The sequence below is a fragment of the Artemia sp. Qi Xiang Cuo genome, chromosome 6 (genome assembly GCF_049724085.1).
Source record: "Artemia sp. Qi Xiang Cuo chromosome 6, ASM4972408v1, whole genome shotgun sequence".
Classification (NCBI taxonomy): domain Eukaryota; kingdom Metazoa; phylum Arthropoda; class Branchiopoda; order Anostraca; family Artemiidae; genus Artemia; species Artemia sp. Qi Xiang Cuo.
Window position 1 is genome coordinate 22314149 of NC_142799.1, and position 20883 is coordinate 22335031.

The 20883-nt window shown below is 35.5% G+C and overlaps 1 protein-coding gene across 1 annotated transcript in view; it reads right to left on the reverse strand.

The window, feature by feature from the left end:
* Positions 1–227: 227 nt before the first annotated feature.
* LOC148950982 (microphthalmia-associated transcription factor-like) overlaps positions 228–20883 on the reverse strand; it is a 37566-nt gene continuing 16910 nt past the window's right edge. The window contains exons 5-7 of the mRNA XM_089090974.1: positions 16410–16575; positions 14414–14536; positions 228–3920 (exon numbers count right to left, since the gene is read on the reverse strand). Coding sequence (XP_088947100.1) covers positions 3714–3920; positions 14414–14536; positions 16410–16575 — 496 coding nt within the window. The 3' untranslated portion in view covers positions 228–3713. The remainder of the gene's footprint in view (positions 3921–14413; positions 14537–16409; positions 16576–20883) is intronic.

A 20883-nucleotide genomic window follows, 5' to 3' on the forward strand; every position in this document is an offset into this window, starting at 1 on the left:
TGTTCCCAGTTGCTGTGCCATCTTCACATTAGCTCACAATGCACGCAAACTACGCCAGAAACTGATAATTTCAGAGAGGTCCCTTTTTCTTTAAGGTTTGAGTCTGTTTTCAATTTTGATGTGTCGTTTGGAGTTTTAAAAAATGAGCTAGAATCATTCCTTTTGGATAGTTATTAGCTATTTTATTTATCTATTTATTTATTGGGTGATTCCCTCGGCTCTTGATTTCCCTCTTGTTGTAGAGTTTTGTATCGTCGGGTGCTGTGGTGTAGTGAGTAATTAATCTTATGTCTATTATTTTCTTTCTTTCTTTTTGTCATGTCTTTCATTTCGACTGACTATTCATTAATTTCTTTCCTTATTTTTTATCTATGCAAAACGAGCTTGCCTCTCAGCCAGATATTTGCAGATTTAGTATGCTATATATTTATGATTGAAAAATAAATTAACCTGAACCACACAACATTACAAGTCGAACCCAAGGTTCATTTTCAGACGGTAGCAGAACTTTCAAGCTATTTTTTCGTTTAACATGGGTAAACTCGTATTAAACGTCAATACGTACAATGTACCGTGATTAAGGACCAGTTGTACGGAAGTCGACGCGTACAAATTCGAAAGTTTGTCCTTGTGACTTGTGTGTATGTTAAAAGTTCGCCCACATTTAAAGATATTTCGCAATGACGATTCAAAACTGATTACAAAGATGACACTTTTTTCTTTCTTTTTTTAGTTGATTGACGGTTTATAAGATTAATTCAGACTGACCGATAGAAAAAAAAATCTTTTAAATTTTCGCCTAAGCTATCCTGATTTATGCACTAGATTATAGATAGTAAATCGAATAGAAACTTTTTATACATTAACAGCGTAAAATCTAACAATTACAACTAAAAAAACATATAACCAAATACAATTTGAAAACACTCAATGGCTTTTCAACATTTGAGCCGCACAGAGACCAAATTAATTCAGTTCTGTTTTGAAAGTTTTATTATCCAGAAGTCGACGCACTTGACTAACTTTTATCTTTATATACAAAGAAAAACTATATAATGAATGATTGATAAACTTAAATAATCAAAACCTTTTGGGCGCAATAACTTAATAGAAGTAAATTAAAGCCCCCTTATTCTAAGGCTTTGCAAGCAAGGTGTTACCCACACTCAGAAATTAGAACTGTGCCAAGCGTGTTGGAACTAATTCTACAATTTTAATGTATTTTTTTGTCAACAAAACCATTCCCAATTTAAGAATGTTGGCAAATTTCACTTAAATTCGAACTATGCCAAGCATGCTGGAACTGTGCGGCAAATGTGGTGGTGCAGGATGTTCACCAGGTGAGGTGAAGTGGGCAACCCCTCGTTTGCAATACACTATAATATATAATTTAATTTTGCAGACATATCCTTGATGTTCGAACGCATAAGAAAACAGATTTTCTTTCAACTAGGAATATATTTAAAACCAATTACTCTGCTTTTATTCCTTTTTTCCGTTTTTTTTTTACACTTAATCGATTTGGTATCTGAGCTGCTTAATTAGTTTTCATTTTAATAAAACTACTTTCCAAACCCGTTTCAGCAGATGTTGCTATAACACATGTATTATCAATGGCAAGAGTTAAATTTGGAAATTGAAATTTTCCTTGAACGTTTTGAAAATATTTTCTAAAAAATGTGATTTAAAACAAAAACAAAAGCTCTTCAGAGTAGAAAGTGAAAAGTATATTATAAACTTCAGACTTAAAAGCTTTGAGAATGGATTGAATATTAGAAATCTTGAAAAAAGTTCCAGTTGTTTTCCAAGTGAAAAAAAAAACAAAATTCTAAAAGTTCGAGTTCCAAAAAATCTTCCAATTATTAATATAACCTACTAAAAATAATTCGGTAAAACCAAAGTCAGTGCATCGGTACCCGGGTTGGGCGTTTTTGAATTTAAAATCCATTTCCTAAAATCCACTTCATCAAAATAGACCAAAAGTAGAAAGATCACTTTTAAGAAATTAACCATAAAAAAAAAACCAAAACAGTTTTGACAAGACATCTGATGATCATCGCTTCTCCAAAATAAATCCCTGATTAGAAATACTAATCAATATTTCACTTGGACCCCCAAATTTTTTTTATTTGAAAATTGGGTTGATTGTATTCTTGAACCTTCTAAGATTGGAAAAGAAAAAAATTGGAGAAACCTCTCTTAAGATCATGATGGCCTTATGGATGCTTATGGTGAAGATTAACAGAAAAATAAAATAAATAATGTCAAAGCTGAAAAGCGAACAAACTGTGCAATTTTCTATGTCCGAGATTCGTCTATATTTTTATCAGGTTATAACTTAAAAAAAAAAAGACGAACAAAAGCATGCGATTTCGATGTGTGTGATGTCTATATTTTTTCTTGGGTTACAATACAAACAAGAAGAAGAAGAAAAAATCAAAGTTCAATAAAAACAAAAATAAGCGATTTGAATTCCCAAAAATTGTATGCAGTTTGATCAGATTAAAACTTAAAAAAAAAAAAATAATAGAAATACAAAAAACTTGACTTTGATGTGTAAAATTTCTATCATTTTGTTCTTCTGGTTGCGAAATATGTGTATAAAAACACATCTATTGCATCCTCAAAAATTAATTAATATTGCAATTTTTCATAATTTTTAACAGTATATATGATTTTCTGTATATTAGGTGCCATGTATAAGACCATAGGCCTCCGATTCGGGAAGAGCTTAAACGTATAATAGTCACACTACTTAAATATACATTAAATAATAATGTAATGGTAGTTAGTAATGTGTATCACAATGCAAATACAAAATACAATAAGATTTATCACATTTCTTTCCGAAAACCACGAAGTACACAAAAATACCATTTTGTTAATTAATCAGAACTTTATCAGTGAGTTATTTTAAGAGAACTCTAATTAGTGACTCATCTGACTCAGATATATAATAAGAGTCACAAATTTTGAAAATAAAAAATTTCAGAAAAAAGAAAATAGTTTTGATGTCTTAGTAATTTTCTTTGTCGAAGTAAAATTAATCCTGCTTTAACTGATTTGTATCGAAGGGGGGGGGGGATATATTACAGGTTCGCTTGATTTATGTAGCTTGCTAAACTTATAATTTTCGATAGAAAATAAATCGTAATGGTGGCAGGCAGCAAAATATACAGTTTATAATGGTAACTTGTCGTAGCAGTCATTAGTATTTGATAATACTTATTGTGAAATGACAGGATTGATTTGATGATAATGGCAGTGTTTGCTACTGTATCTAATGGGGTTAGAATGGAGATATAGGTCCTTGGGCCCTGCCACCAGAGAGGTGGACCGTTATTAAAAATGTAGTACAGCAAATATCACATGACTGCGGGGAGGTAGAAGGGGTAACAAATTTTTTTTAGAAGGAGAGAGGAACAGGTTGAATCCAAAACAAAATTTGTTACTACATTTCGATCGATGCTGCAGAATTTTTCGCTAGTGGACGGCATGAGCCACACATACACACAAAATTTATATGAAAATATTTGTGACTTCAAATTCCTGTGACATGAATGTGAATTTATCTAGCATAAGAACAAAATGACGAAACATCCAATTTTAAATGTAAAATTGACTAAATCACTTGACTTAAGTCCAAAAAAAACATTAGAAAGTCTCGTGTATAACAATAACTTCACCTAGATACATCAAAATACTAAGGTCCGTCACGAGTTTAAATCCATAATATCAGGGCTTAGTGCTTCAGTATGACTAGCATGGGAAGAAGGGCTTGTTAGGGGGTGAGGCACGGTGGATGGCGAGTGGGAGCACAGCATTGGATCACCTGTCGTGGTTACGTCACCGTCTATTAACGCATCTAAGGCACCAAACGTTGATATGAAATCCCCCAATCCAGACGAAGGGTCGAAAAGCTGAAAATAAACTAAAATTGACAAAAATTGCTTAGAGAAGCCATTTTATTTAAAGGAACAATTCAGAGAAATGGCAGGGTTATCAGTGTTAAAGATGAATGCTATTCAAACAACGAAATTTCCATTTGGAGTATTCAAACAAGTATTTACCCGCTTACTCCCTTCTGTAGTTACAATAATAAATGTGGATCGAAATCTGTTGCTAGATTTGTTCTGAAGGAAAAGTAATAATGGGTATAGTGTTCATTTTCCAGCAATAACTAGCTTAACTTGCCCTGGAGTAATCTTTTGGAAGGATATTAGAGAGTTGTTGTAAATTATGCAACAAACTGCGTAGTAAGTTTAGCAACAGAATAGCCCAAAATTTCAATTAAGTTTCTTTTTATTATTTCAAGTCACGGGGAGAGAGAAAGAGAGAGAGAAAATAAAGAAAAAGAGAGAGGGATCCAGAGGCGATGCACACCTCATTTCCAATTTGAAACTAAACTTCTGTTCATCCGATTTGATATTTATTCGTTTCATTGACACATATTGTATTTTAGCGAGTTTTTCTTGACTTAATACAAGGTGGCCAAGATTCGACCTAAGATCAGTAAGTAAAGAAGAAGAATTAGTAGATGAAGTGGTCTTTTTATGAAAATTCGCAAAATATGAAGTGAATGTCCGAACATCCAGTTCACAACTTCATATGTTTACCATCACCAACCACGTATGAAGGGAATGAAGGAGACTGGAAGGAGGGCCTAAGAACAAAGTTTATCACCTGCCAACTTTTACAAATATCTTTACCGCAACTTTACCGTAGGCTAAGTAAAGAGCGTTATGTCTTTTATGCATTACTTTTTTTCATCCTCATCATATAGAAAGTATCATAGGTAGCGCAACAGCGCTGCCTAAGTAAAAAGCGATGTGGGCAAAAGGTATTGTTTATTTATTTTTCTTTTTTTTTTAGACCAGGACACTTCGTATTGAAGGAGTTGTCGTAGAAATTACGAAAAGGGCTCATTTGATTAACAATTGGAAGGGCTTGTGCCCTTTTTATTATTCAAAAGTGATTGGAGGGCAACTAGCACCCCTTCCACGCCCACCATTTCCCCAAAGCCATACAATCAAAATTTTGAGATAGTCATTTTGTTAAACGTAGATGAGAGATCCAGAAATTATGTCTTTAAGGATGACAATCCCCCTAGAGCCCTCACGACAAGGGCTGTAAGTCATGCCCTGGGAGCATTTAAGGTTTATATAGAAAGTGTGATCGTATAAACTTCAGAGAAGGCTCATCGGATTGCTAATCTGAAGTTTAGTGGCTTTTTGAGATTCAGAGTAATCGTAGGGTGGATACACCCCCCCCCCGACCCACACCCCCACATTGTGTTTTCCCCAAGTGTATCTGATAGAAATTTTGAGATGGTCATTTTGTGTCGTAGAAAGTTCAAAAAAGGTTCATTCAATTGAAAATTGAAAGGGCTAGTGCCGCTATTAATAGTCAAAAGTGATTGGACGGTAACTGATCCCCCTCCCACGCCCAACATTTCCCCAAACATATCCAATCAAAATTTTGAGATAGCAATTTTTTTCAACGTAATTGAAAAGTAATTCATTGAACAGCGCCGGAAAGCGCGGTTGGCCGGAGATATGACGTCCTACAGACGGCTAAACGGGATTAGATACAATATTATTCACCGTGATAAACAACAATTTGTTGGTAAAAAAAAGCTGAAGAGCTAGAAGATCGTCTTGTCGTTTTTCAAGCTTGTCAGAGATATTAGGGATGAGAAATCCCCAAAGATAGGCGCAGTTAAAACCGTCTCTGGCGAAATGCTCGAAGATGAAAATGCGCAACTTGATCGATGGAGGGAGCACTTCGCAAAGCTATTAAACGCCGAAAAAATCGTCGTTGACCCCAATCTAACTACATCCATTAAGCAAACAGCATATAAAAATCTACCAGAGCCTGATCCTCCCTCGGTAGAAGAGATACAAAATGCCCTGCGGAGAATGAAGAACAACACGGCACCAGGAACCTGCAGGATCACCGTCGAGCTGCTAAAGTTCGGAGGACTGGCAATGCTTCTTCGGCTGCACATGCTGTTCTCCCTCGTCTAGTCAACCAAATTTATACCTGAAGAATGGAAGGAAGGGATAATCCTTCCTGTATGGAAGCGGAAAGGTAGCCGTAGTGATTGCTAGAATTACAGAGGAATCACCCTCCTGTCAGTGTCTGGCAAACTATTCACCATGACGTTTCTTGATAAGAGTATCCAGTTCATTTGTAAGTGCCGCCGGATTCAGCAAGCAGGTTTCATGCCCAACAGATCCACGACCGAGCAGATATACACTAATCGACAGGTCATCGAAAAAGCCCGCGAGTTCCAGCGCACAGCATATATTGCATTTGTTGACATTAAAGCAGCTTTCGGCTCGATCGACCGTGAGTCCCTTTGACTGATACTAAAACGAACGGGACTCCCTGATAAATACTGCCGCCTATTCAAGGCGCTCTACATTGTACAAAAAGATCTGTCCAGGCTATTGGTTGCCGAAGCCCACTATTCGGAATAGATACTGGTGTAAGGCAAGGCTGTGTTGCTGCTCCTGAACTTTTCAACGCGGTGATTGATTATGTCGTGGATAGGAGGCCAAATCGGCTCCAATTCAGACTGAAATATGGCGATAGAGTCCTTGCCGATTGCGACTTTGCAGATGATATTGCCCTGATATGCACTTCTGCAGTTGAAATCAAGGCAGCTCTCAATACATTATCGGAAGAAGCCCTGAAGGTGGGACTACATATTAGCTGGAAGAAAACAAAAATAATGATCATCGACCCGGCAGGAAATTCCGCCAACTCACCATCATTCAACGTTTTAGGGCACACTATCGAAATTGTCAAGTCTTTTACTTACCTTGGATCTGTCTTCTCGGATAACGAATCAATTGAAATGGGAGTCCAGTCGCGCATCGCGAAAGCTGTGTCTATTATGGCTCGATTTTGCCGTTCCTTGCGGTCAAAGCCCAATATTAGCCGAAAAACAAAAATGCGGATCTCAACACGACCGTAACGCAAGTCCTTCCCTACAGTGCTGAAGCTTGGCCGGCAGCAGCTTCTGTTCGAGATACCATAGATGTGGCCCAAACAAACTTCCTAAGACGAATCGAAGGGATCAAGTGGTACGACTTCGTCTCAAACACCCGATTGCTGACACTAACGGATCAGACTCCCAACCCTCGTCAGCGCGCCATAAGAACTCTACGGTGGTTTGGCCATTTAATTCGCATGCCAGAAGAAGCATCCGCCAGCATACTTTTCAATTTTGATCCTCCTCAACATGGCTGGAAGCACCCCCGTGGAAGACCCGGGTTCAGATGGAGGGACAACCTTACCCAGCACTTCTCCATGATCGGTACTGATCTCCAAGCAGCAGTCACGCTTGCGCAGGTTCGTTCGGAATGGAGGCAAAGAGTCTCATCTCTCTCTACGCTGGACCACCAGCAGGAGCCTTAAGTAATTGAAAAGTCCGGAAATTATGTTTTTGAGGATGATAACCCCCACAGCCCTCAGGGCAAAGGTTGTAAGTTATGTCCTGAGGGCATATAAGATATATTTAGAAAGGATGATCGTATAACCTTCGGAGGGTGCTCATTGGATTGGTAATCAGAAGTTCTAGTGCCCTTTTTAAGATTTAGAGTGATCAGAGGGTGGATACCCCCCCCCCCAACCCCCGACACCTCGTATTTTCCCGAAATACATCTGATAGAAATTGGAGGTGAACATTTCTTGTCGTAGAAACTTCAAAAAAGTCTCATTCGATTGGAAACTGAAAGGGCTAGGGCTCGTTTTAATAGTCGAAAGTTATTGAAAGGCAACTAACCCCCCTCCCACGCCCACCATTTTCTCAAACACATTCAATAAAAATTTTGAGACAGCCATTTTATTCAACGTAGTTGAAAAGTCCGAAAATTATGTCTTTGAGGTTGACAACCCCCTACAGCCCTAAGGGCAAGGTTGTAAGTTATGTCCTGGGAGCATATAAGGTATATATATATAGAATTGGCGATCGTATAAACTTTGAAGGGGGGTCACTGGATTGGTAATCAAAAGTTCTAGTGCCTTTTTTAAGATTAAGAGTGATTGGAGGGTGGATACCCCCCCCCCCCCTAATGTTTTCCCGAAATGTATCTGATAGAAATTTTCATATGGCCATTTTTTGTCTTTGAAATTTCTAAAAGAGCTCATTCGATTGGAAATTGAAAGGGACAGTGGCCTTTTTAATAGTCGAAAGGGATTGGAGAGCAACTAACCCCCCTCTCACGCCCACAATTTCCCCAAACACATCCAATAAAAATTTTGAGATACCAATTTGGTTAAACATCATTGAAAGGTCTGAAAGTTATGTCTTTGAGAATGCCCTCAGGGCAACCCTTGCCCTCAGGGCAAGGGTTGTAAGTTATGGCCTTGGGGCATATAAAGTATATGTAGAAATGGGGATCGAATAACCTTTGGAAAAGGCACATTGGATTGGTAATCAGTGGTTCAAGTGCTCTTTTTAAGATTCAGATTGATTGGAGGGTGGATAACCCCCCCCCCACATCTCGTGTTTTCCCTAAATGAATCTGATTTTAATTTTAAGATAGCCATTTGTTTTCGGAGAAACTTCGAAAACAGCTCATTCAATTGGAAATTGAAAAAGCCAATGTCCCTTTTAATAGTCGAAAAGGATCGGAGGGCAACTAACCCCCTTTCCATGCCCACAATTTCACCAAACACATCTAATAAAAAGTCAGAGATAGCCATTTTGTTCAACATAATTGAAAGGTCCAGAAATTATGTCTTTGAGGATGGCAACCCGCCCCCCAGAGCCCTCAGGGCAAGAGTTGTAAGTTATGCCCTGAGGTAATATAAGGTATAAATAGAAAGAGAGATCGTATAAACTTTGAAGAGGGCTCATTGGATTCGTAATCAAAAGTTCTAGTGCCATTTTTAAGACCCAGAGTAATTGGAGGGTGGATAGCCTTCACCACACCTCGTATTCCCCCGAAACGCATCTGATAGAAATTTTGAGATGGCCATTTGTTGTCGTAGAAAGTTCGAAAACAGCTCATACGATTGGAAATTGAAAGGGCCAGTGTCCTTTTTATTTGTAGAAAGTGAATGGAGGGCAACTAACCCCTCTTCTTCGCCCACCATTTCCCCAACACATCCAATCAAAATTTTGAGATAGCCATTTTATTCAAGGTAATTGAAATGACCGGAAATTATGTCATTGAGGCTGACAGCCCCTCCCCCACCCAAAACCATCAGGGAAGGGTGTTATACCCTGAAGTATATGAGGTATATAGAGAAAGGGTGATCGTATAAACTTCGGAGGGGGCTCGCTGGATTGGTAATCAGAAGTTATAGTGTCATTTCTAAGATTCAGAGTAATCTGAGGATGGATAACCCCTACCCGTCAAAAATGGTATTTTCCCGTAATAATCTGATAGAAATTTTGAGATCGCCATTTGTTTTGCATAATGCAAAAATCGAAACGATTTTTGCCCCGAATATGTAAAAACAAATCGATTTTTTGCCCCGAATTTTCACTTATATATAATATTTTCAAATTTTTAATTTTGCAATTTAAAAAAATATAATGTCTCATCCTAGATTAAAACCTAAGTTAACACAGCCTCGGGATGTGCTCTTGCCGTTGTGTTATACTGATAAAAGTGGGAAGCAACTGAACATTCGAAAGTGGTTGAAAAATAGTTCACAAATTAAAAAAAATGTGTGAGAAAGAAATGAAAGGAAGATGGAACAAAAAGATCAGTGAGTTAACAAAAATGAACTAGAAATGATTTAATTAAGAAAATTAAGGGGGGTAGTAAAACTCCTATAATTTAATAAAGAAATGCCAAGAAATTTACGTTTTCAGGGGGTTGGGGCCCCAGTCCAGCCTACGTGGTCCCTATGAATCAGCTTTTAAGTAAACTGTAAGCCTACCCTATACAGATACAAGACTGTTATCTTCTTCGTTAAAATGGGCATTACTCTAGTTGTCGTTTTCTAAAGCCAAATATCTAGTGATTGTCCTTTTCTGAAGAAAACATGCTAAACACACAAGAATTACCATTAAATAATTTACTTTGTACAATTTCCAGATATCATGGCCTCTTTTCTTAAAATACACCCACCCACCCTCCCCCCCCCCTGATGGTCCGGGCTATAGCCCTAGGAATATATTAAAATCTACCAAAAAATTCTTACTTTACAGCATGAAAGAACACGAAAGAATGTAACAAGAAAGAATGTCATCACAAAATTCACCACAACAATGAAATGTATTTATACATTTATATACGGGACCGCAGATGGGGAGGGGGATATAATGTAAATAAAATTAATTCTAAGCTACACTTCGTGTTTTACAAATACTCGCGCAAAATAATAGTCAAAACAGAATTTTACAATTATATGATTTAATATAAAATGTTTTCCAATATACCATATTATAAATTTGAGCACACAAAAGGACGTGTAATACAACGAACGCATATAATCGAAATACAAAAGCGGAAATAAGGAGTTTTGGAACTACCATGAAAACCTAATTCCTTTGATATGTGTTTGCTGGCCTGGGGGGAGGGGGTACTGGTGCATTATGCGGACACCGCGGAAGAAGTCAAGTTTATTTAATGCTAGTGAAATAAAATAGGATGAATATATAATAGATTGGAAACAAATTTGAGCGGTATATTTGCACATTAGGGGGGTGTGGGGGGGGGGGGTATCCTGAAAAATCGGTAAGGTTGATTTTGTGGCTTCTTAATTTATTTTAATATACCTTGTTCTAATCAATTACTTTTGACTACCCCAAGTTGAAACAATAGTAACCGAAATTTCCTAGAAAACTTTAACCTAAGCATCATTTTTTAAAACGTTAAGTTTGTTTGTTTTTTTAGGAATACAATTCGAAGTTAATAGATCGATTAAGTTGAAATTTGGTACGTGTAACTATTCCTGGCAGGAAAAAATCAGTAGAAGGTGGAGAGGGGCTGGTAATTTGACGGACGGATATCCTGCAAAATTGGGAAAATAAACTGTGCTGTTCTGGAACTCTTGGCCATCTCTTAGTTTTCAAATGATAAAAAAGCTTGGAAAAAGATTATTTGTTATCAAAAAGATCATTTACTGCTGCTACTACTGCTACTAACAACTCAGTCAAGCACCAAGCCGCTTGAGGCCAACACAGCGATATATGCTCCTCCCCCATCCCAATCCCAATCTCCATCTCGTACAACGTAAAATCACGTACCACTACTTCGTAAAACAGAAAAAGTGAGATTTATCAGTGTTTTTGGCTCTTTTTACAAGCTCCCATATATATATATTTTTTTTGTGTGAAATAAACTTTTACTATTAATCTAAACAATACCTATCACAATAGGGAAACAATTACATAATGTCACAATAAGAACAACCCACTAGGGACAATAATGTATAAAGAAACAGAAGATACTCCGGGCCAATGCTCATGGTTCGTTATTCAGTACAAAAAAGGGAATAAAAGGAAACCAGACTAAACCATATTAGGCTAAATGACAAGAAGACTTAAAACCAAGAAGCTATAAAAGGATTTAGGCACATGAGATCTTGCGTTCAAAAAGATTCGATGTTAGTCTGATTAAAGTTAAGTCCCTTAGGCACACAAGGCTTGTATTAACGTTACAAGAATTTCTAACGAGGAGGGAGGGGTCGAAATTTCTTTCTAATCTTCATTCGTTCCAGGGAGTTTTTGAGACTATGTGCGCAACATCCGTGTTGCAGGGTGATATCCCTCCTTTTATTGCAGAGATATTTTTATCTGGACTTCTATCTAGGACTTTTCAATCATGCTGGATCAAATGGTTATCTCAAAATTTTAATGAAATGCCTTTGGGAAAAAAGGGGCGTAAGCATGGGCGACTATAAACTGAATTCCAGGGGGGCGAACCTGGTCTAATTGGTACTTTTAATGCTATATAATAGAAATCTCAGAACAAAAATATAAAAATAAGGCAGCATCATTCAGCCAGGGGGGGGGGTGGGCGCCCCCCCCTGCCTCCCCATATGGGCACCCATGGGCGTAAGGGGGGTTATTTGTGCTCCAGTCTTTTGGTATTGTGCTCCGTTCACTGTTGGTATTAGAGTATAAATTAGTAATCCTTAAATTAATAGTCTTCTTGCAGCCTTCATGTCTCTGTGTAGTAACCAGGTTTTTTTCTCTTATGTTAATCTTTTTGATTATGAAAAGCTATTGTGTCATGCCTTTCCATTAATTATACGTACATTTTTATTCAAATAATATAATGTAATTGATTCTATCGAACGAAACTAATAGGTCAAGTCTGTGCATACCCTTCAGATATTCAAACAGGATTGAGCCATGAAGTTGTTTTGGGGAGCTGGATAGGATTTGATAGAGATTTTCGGCAATTTTAACGTAATCTAAGATTTGCAGACTAATATTAAATTATTTTAGTTTTTTTTTATCTTTTGACCTCCTTTTATTTGCAAGAGTGAGAAAGAAAATTAGTTATCTATGTTACTTAGAAATCTACTTATCTCGTAAAACACAGAAAAAAGTAGCTGACTAATATTAAATGTATACATAAGGAGGTGCTTGTACTTTAGATAGAAAGCTACCAAACAAAGAATCCTTTCCTTGCTTCTTTTTTGTTAAAACAATCATGTCATTTCATCTTTCTACTTTTACTTTAATTTAAAAAGTTTTTCCAAAAGACAAATTTTTCAAAGAAAAGTAAAGAGTTCTATTAAGCCAAGAATGAGCAAAAATAAAGTCAAATAATCTTCCAACCGCAAAACTACCACAAATCACAATCAATAAATAAACGAAACAAAACGAACAGAAATTACAATAGATAGCCGAGTCAAACTCAAAATGAGCAAAAATTAACATGAGCAGGGCTGATAAGTGATAACCCCTATGCCTTCTCAAGACCAGAACACAATATGCGCTTTAATTAAAAAAAAAAACAAAGAAAAAACAAAAACAAACAAACAAATGACCGTGGATTGTGAGTTAAATTGACATATAGGCTACCTATATTTTTTCGTTAAGATTTTGATAGTTTTTCATTTATGAAAGTAAGAAAGGTGAAAACATTTCAAGCGTATTTTGTTTTTAGTAAATCGCAAACCGTGTTCTGGTCTTGAGAAGGCATAGGGGTTATCAGCCCGACTCATGTTAATTTTTGCTCGTTTTGAGTTTGACTCGGCTTTCTAATGTAATTTCTGTTCGTTTTGAGTTTCATTTATATATTTATTGTGATTTGTGGTAGTTTTACGATTGGAAGATTATTTGACTTTTTTTGTGCTTATTCTTGGCTTAATGGAGCTCTTTACTTTTCTTTGAAAAATTTGTCTTGTGGATTTTTTTTTTTAATTAGAGACAGTAAAAATTGTGTAGGGGGCTGATACAATTGTAAATTCTAGGTTCTGGTACCTTTATTTAGCGATAAAAAGGATCATAGGGCATCCAGCCTCATTTTGTGCCCTCTGAGTCTTTGGGCGTCCAATATACCTACAATAGTAATACAATTATTGCTCGTAGCCCTTGAGACAAGGCGCTACAAAATTATGCAAATACTGCATTCTAAAACACAGGCTTGAAAGATGCCATCTAACGTTACCTAAAAAATACTAAACCAATACATAGTTTTTCAGTTTATTCTGCATGGCTTTGTTGCCAAATGCACATTTCTGGAAGCTCTGCCTGTTCCTTATTCCTAGGCTAGACCAACCCTGGAGAAGTTAATGCTCTAGGGTCTGAAAATCTGGGGAATTGGAGTTTTTGGTCTTTATAAGAAAGTAAACACTCAGTTTCGATGTTAATCCTTAGTTTTAGGGAGAATCCCAGCCACAGTCTTAAAGTTAAAAGTAAATTGCGATGACGGTATACCGTATAAACCTAAAAATATATATCCTCAGAACTTGGAAGGTAGATTTGATCAGGGTGGTTTCTGAATCAGGTTCAAGGGCTGCTTTATGCCGTTGAATGGCTCAGAAGCTAAAATATGTTAGACCCTGTGTTGACTGCATATATTTTACCCCACTATTTCAACACCAAACCGGCATGTTCCAAATCTGGCACTCTTATTTTTTTATGTTTGCAAAATTGGTAATTCGACAATGTGAGAGAATACCTTAGTTACTAATGTTTAATATTTTTTTAACAAAACCCTAATTTTAAACCTTTAGCTTCTTCTTTTGTTTGTGCAAATTAGTATTTGAAACTTTTAGTCGGGTGTGGAATTATTTTGGGCATGCCTTTTTTTACTTTTCAAATTCAACTGGGTAGCATAATAATGTATGTAAGACTTGTAGTTTCGATTATAGCATGAGCCCTTTTGGAATTTCGGTTACATCACCCAAAAATGCCATTTTCATCTGCTTTCCATTTTTTTTTTTTTTGCAAGAGATATAGGAAGAACTAAGTAATATTTCATCTTACCGTTTTGGTAATAAAGTCCTCGTCTTGCTCATTTTTAACATCCTCTGATGGCATGGACTGGAGTAGTGGCTGGTCATCCCCTATCACAGGCAGACCATGCAGGCGAGCTTGTCGTTCTAATCCCTTTATGAAATAAGAATATACTAGATTACGGAAAAATTGCGGCAGACACAAAAATATAAATCTCAAAAGCCGAAAGCTTGACAACCCTCTTTGCGGTGGTAATATAAAGGCTCTTCACACTGAAATTTTAACTGATGCCGACACTCAAGATTTAGCTGACATCAAGATTCTAATTAACGTCAGGCCCCTTCATAATAGAATTTACAGACCCATTCATAATGCAGTCGAGCTTGTCACTCAAGTCGCTTAATGAAATAAAAATATACTAGATTACGGGGAAATTGTGGCAGATACAAAAACTAGAAGTAGATATCATTTTACATAAGAGAATATTTAATTGTGCCACCGCTTCAAGTCAGCCAAGCGCCCTGTCCTAGGTTGACCTTATAGTAGAGCTTGTTATTCTAGCTGCTAAATGAAATAAAAATATACTAGATTACGGAGATATTGCGGCGGATTCAAAAATTGGAAGCCCATCGAGTTTTATGAAATAACAAAGACTTCACATAGATATTAATAATAGGATCCTAGAATAGCGTGCCATAAATGAGGCTTTTAAACACCCAAATACTGTTTAGTTTTAATACTACCACTTAAGTACACTTGAAGAATCAAAACAAGCAGAAACAGTGTCAGAGAAATAAGGTCAAACTTAATTTTGATAATATATCTGATTATACTACTGAATAGTACAGTAAAGCTGAATTTTCCCAAATAGCCTAATTCTAACTCAATTATTATAAAGACTTTAAAAAGCATTGCTTTGTAGCTAACCAGGTTTTAAAGAGGGAAGATAAGAGGAGGGGGGGGGGGAGTAAACCACCTTGAAGACTAAATCTTTGTCTAATATATATTTTTCCTTCTCGGCCAAAAATTTCACTGAGGAGATGGACAAATCAAATCCATAACTCAATTGCTACCTTGAGCCGTATCTTTAATGCGAACACGCTTTAGGTTGACAAGGAATTTAGTTTAATAAATTAATGAAATGAATAAACTAACGATAGGAAAACTGGAACCTAAGACCGGATTTCCGTTTTTTTAATATTTTAAAAACTTTCTCTTGACTGTACTCGGAATAATCTTGGTGAAAGGCTCTACAGGAAAATTATTGCTGATATCTTGAATAATAGCTGAAATTTTCTTATGAATATTTTCCTTGAGGGGAAAAAGGAGAGTAAACAAACCTAGAATTCTTTGCGTTGTATTATCCTTGAAAAAAATGTGTCATGTACTGCCTTCTGAATTACTAAAGCCAATCTTTCTGAAGCCTAATATTCCAATTAGGGCCAGTATGGTTCGGGGCAAAAAAAAGATTTCAATAATTTTTTCCTATGCTTGTTCGTTTTACAATATAACACTGCAATCTGTTTGACATTTTCTTGACAACATGAATATTTTCTCGTTATCTCTGCCTTTCGAGACAGCGTCGGAATCCAAAAAGACAAATATTAGAGTCTGGAACAAAGACATGAAAACAAAAAAAAAAAATAAAAAAAAGGTGATAAATCATAACATAATCCTCTATTCTTGATTTTGAGATTTCAAAAATTTTTCTTTTTGAAGAGAAAAGAAGTATATAAATCAAGGTCAAATATCTACTTGGATTACTTTTGCTCAAACGATGAGACAACTTCAAACAAAAGATAATGCAAAGATTGGAAAATATTATAGATTTTGACAATTTGGTTCAAAAAGATATATTGACAAACTTCCATCGAAATAAAAACCAATGATTTGCGCATTTTTGTAACACAGTAGATTACAATTTTGTGCTCTTTTTAAATATAGCATGTCCCCAAAAATTAGAAAAAATCCTTAGTGAGAAGTTTAATGAGACTAAATAGGTCCATTTTAATTTAATTTTAATTACCTGAATTCTAAGCAAAAGCTTTTGATTTTGAGCTTCCAACTGCTTTTGCCGTAGTTCAGATTGCCTCAGTTTATCTTGATCTTGTCTGAGTCTTCGAATGTATTCCACAGATGCCTTGAGAATTCCACCTTTATTCTGACGGATATCACGAAAATTATCAAATAACCTACAAATAAAAGAACTTCAGTTCCAGAAGACAAGATACCAATATTGTGTGCTAGCATTTAAAATTGCAGAGTTGGAAAATAGAGAATAAGTTACTGCCCTATACTTCTGTGTTAAAAATGTGTTTGAATTCCGCTGGTTTATTTTTGTAACGTCATTGGTTTTTAGAAAATTACGTTGTTCTCTAAGCGTATGTCAAAAATGGAAACCAAATAACGCCACCTTTTTACCTGCTTTTGCATTTATCTATTATTACTATGTAAAAATTTCAGGAGGTATAACGAGCGTAATTTTTTTTTTGTACTGGAATTTAAGCAGGTATAAAGAATGAAAATTTTTTAATTAACAATATTTTTAACCTGTAAACTCTGTTTCTCTGTGGTAGCAAATAATGCACAGGAGTATACAGGGAAATGGCTCTGATTCATATTGAAGCAGGCTAATGGGAATACAATTCCGTCAATACCGCATCCAATGGGGGTGGGTACGAGGTTTGAACCACTCCCCTAAAATATATATAAAATATATATATATATATATATATATATATATATATATATATATATATATATATATATATATATATATATATATATATATATATATATATATATATATATATATATATATATATATATATTTACCGCAGATGATTTCTGGCTCTTCATTCTTAGTGCAAATAAAACATCCCTCCCACTTATTTATGTATTAGCGGGATTGTATATTTGCGTCAATCAATGAGAAATGGTTCGAAATTGTATTATTCGTAATTTCAAAAGCAGAAAAAAAATTGGCGAGCCGGCCAAGTGGTTTGCAACTATCCCATCTCACACGTATGACTTAATTTATATACAAATTATGACTTAATCTATTATTTATATACAGTGGACTCAACTGATTGGTCTGTGTAGGATTTTATAAAAAAAAGGGGGCGGGGGTTGATGAAATTTGTGAAAATAAGGAATTTTTTTTTCTTCTAATAACTGGTGGAATAGGCAAGTTTAATTAACGCAAACTTGCGTTAATTAGATAAATTACACTACTTTAGACTACTTTAGGGGGGGCACCCCTCCCCCCTTCTTTAAAAAACTTTCTTTTTCGTAGTATATATATATATATATATATATATATATATATATATATATATATATATATATATATATATATATATATATTTATATCGGTGCGTACAAACAGCTCCTCTCATTTGATCTGCCATTAGCGGTCCAATTACCCTGGAACACGTATTTTGGCAGAAACTTTCTCAAAATGCTTTTAAAACCAACTCGAGACTTCGAAACCTACTTGTAATTCCTATAAACATCTGAACTAATTTTATATGTATATATATATATATATATATATATATATATCATATATATATATATATATATATATATATATATATATATATATATATATATATATATATATATATATATATATATATATATATATATATATATATATATATATATATATATATATATATATATATTTATTTATATCGGCGCGTACAAACAGCTCCTCTCATTTGATCTGCCATCAGCGGTCCAATTACCCTGGAACACGTATTTTGGCAGAAACTTTCTCAAAATGCCTTTGAAACCCACTTGAGACTTCGAAACCTATTTTTAATTCCTAAAAACATCTTATAATAACATTGCACTACTAATTACCGATTTTCATGTATGTATTGGAATAAATTAATTTAAAATTAGTTTCTTCAAAATTAGTGTTCCAACGTTGAAGCCAAGTTTCGCGTTCAAGAGAGATCTGACTTGTCTACCCGTGAAAAGATCTAATGTCGCTTATATTTATACGTTCTCTGGAGCACTTGCCCCTCGGTCCGGGTTTTTATAATGGGTGAGATAGGGAAAGATCATACTGCTATTATATATACTGTGCTATAGACAGACAAGACAAAATTGACCGATGGTGTTTTATTGTTGTCTATGAGCCAAAACTCAAAAGTACCATACTTTTATTCAGTTTTGAAGAAATGTTTGATGTTCTGTATCAGTTGTCTAGAAAATAGCCATACGAATACTGGACATTTTATATTACTTCAAGCATTGAAAGCTTATTTATACAATTATAAGCCTCTCCTATATAGCAAATACCAAATCCCATGTGTCAAAGTTCTGGATCCATTGATGTTTCCACAATTTTTATTGGTATGTTTTTTAGCAAAATTTTCCTTTTTCGTGATTTTTCTACAGTTTTAAATAGAGAACCCCCCCCCCCCCCAAAAAAATGGATGATACTATTCGAATAATAGTAACATCAAAACAAATTGGAATGAAGTAGTTTGATTCTTATCGGTATTGGCCTGTGCAGCCTGTTAGTACCTTGATCTGCACAGTCTTTATTTTCAATTCTAGCTATTCTATTGTCTCCGCGATGATTCGTTCATCTCTAACGTAGGCCCCCATAACATTCCCAGTAGCTTTTTTTCTCTTTGTCTAATGGTTGGAAGTGTCTAAGAGGATAACCTAAGTTCTCATGGAGTGAAACTACGAATCAGTTTCTTGACCAGGCTGGAGACTCTACGTCAGAGGAACACTTCACGCCATTATGCAATTGGACAATACAAGTTTTTACACAATTCTATATTTTTTTCGGCTTGATAGGATATATATTCAAACTTATCAGTTGCTAACGAATAGTTTGAATGGCCTTTAAAATGCGTCACGTTTAGTTTTGTAAAACTTATCAAACAGTTTGAGGTAACGAACTATAAGTACGGAGCGACTCGTCCCAATAGTAACCAAAACTCTAAACAAGGTAAATTGGATAATAATAGATACATCAAAAGAATTAGCTTTTTATGCTGATTCCAAATATATAAGAAATTTTGTATTTTTTGTCTGACGAAAGACCACGGATGCGTGTTTATTTGTTTGCTTTGTCCCCCCCCCCCCGGGATGATTGCATCAAGCCAATGGTCCTAGAATATCGGGAGACGGCTTGTTTAAAAGAAAATTAATGGCTTAGTGCCCTTTTAAAGTGATCAAAGAAATTGGAGGGCAACTAGTTCCCCTCCCATACACCCTTTTCCCGAAACTCGGCCAATGAACGCCCGTTTCTCGGCCAATGGAAACTTTGAGGTAGCTATTTTGTTCAAAATTGTTGAAAGGTCCATTAGGTATTTCCTTGGGAATGACATGTTCCCCAACAGAACACGGGAAAAAGGATCAAGTTATGAAATTTGCCCAATGTTCAAATATAGTATTTGTTATTGGGAAGTATACATACATTTTGCAGGAGGTGGAATTTTATGGAGGGATTGTCGACGGGGAAAATTTTCCGTTTGAGTCTTTTCATTTAATATTGTACAAGAGTGAAAAAAACTGACTAACGGGCAGTTATTTGCACAACGAAGGTCGTCAAGATAAGACAAATACGATTCTGATAAATCCGGCTATATCTGTATTTGAGAAAAGGAAATATACGAGAATATTTTGAAAAAAAAATGTAGAACATTTTGAAAATGCTGAGACTTTTAATTATCTTAATCAAGATCAAATTATCTCAAAGTTAAAATCTAATAAGGCATGGAGAGACAGATTGATCGGATACTATTTTGTTTATTGACATGAAATATCAATAACACCTTTAAAGTAGTGCAGCTGTTATTCGTCTGGTAAAAGCTGCGATATCTCAAGGAGCACTAACAGCTTTCCCAAATTCTTTGAGGATTTTCATAGGTATAACTTATTAAAAAAAAAGAAAAAAGAAAATCATACACAAGTGCAATATTTGCACTTGTGCAATATTTGCACTCAGTGCAAATATTGCACTGAAGTGCAATATTTGCTTCTCCTCTCTTCTACTCTGCTCACTCCCTCTTGAAAGATATATATATATATTAAGCTGACCCCTCCTTAAACCCCGTTCTTAATGCTAAAGCTTGAATTTTGTTCCCAATGCTTTAAATACGACTGCTCAAGCATATTGCTTTAAATACGACTGCTCAAGCATAAAGGCAATTGGAATGGAATAAGAAGGAAGTTTTAGAATATTTCAAGAATAGAAGAGCTGATTGATGTGAATTTGATTTAAAAAAAACAAAAAACAATCCAGGCCAAATGTTTTAAAAGACAATCGGTTGCAAAAATGTTGCACTCATAAATGCTTTCAGCAAAGCACTGCACAACCTTAGCATAAAAAGCAGGGATTAACGAGTGGACAGCCCTCTAGATTCCAGAATTGACTCTATTGATTTTAAGTTTTAGAATAATCCTTTACTTTCATTTAAAAAAAGAAAGTTCCTGGCTCAGTATTGCTCAATAAAAAATAAGCTAGT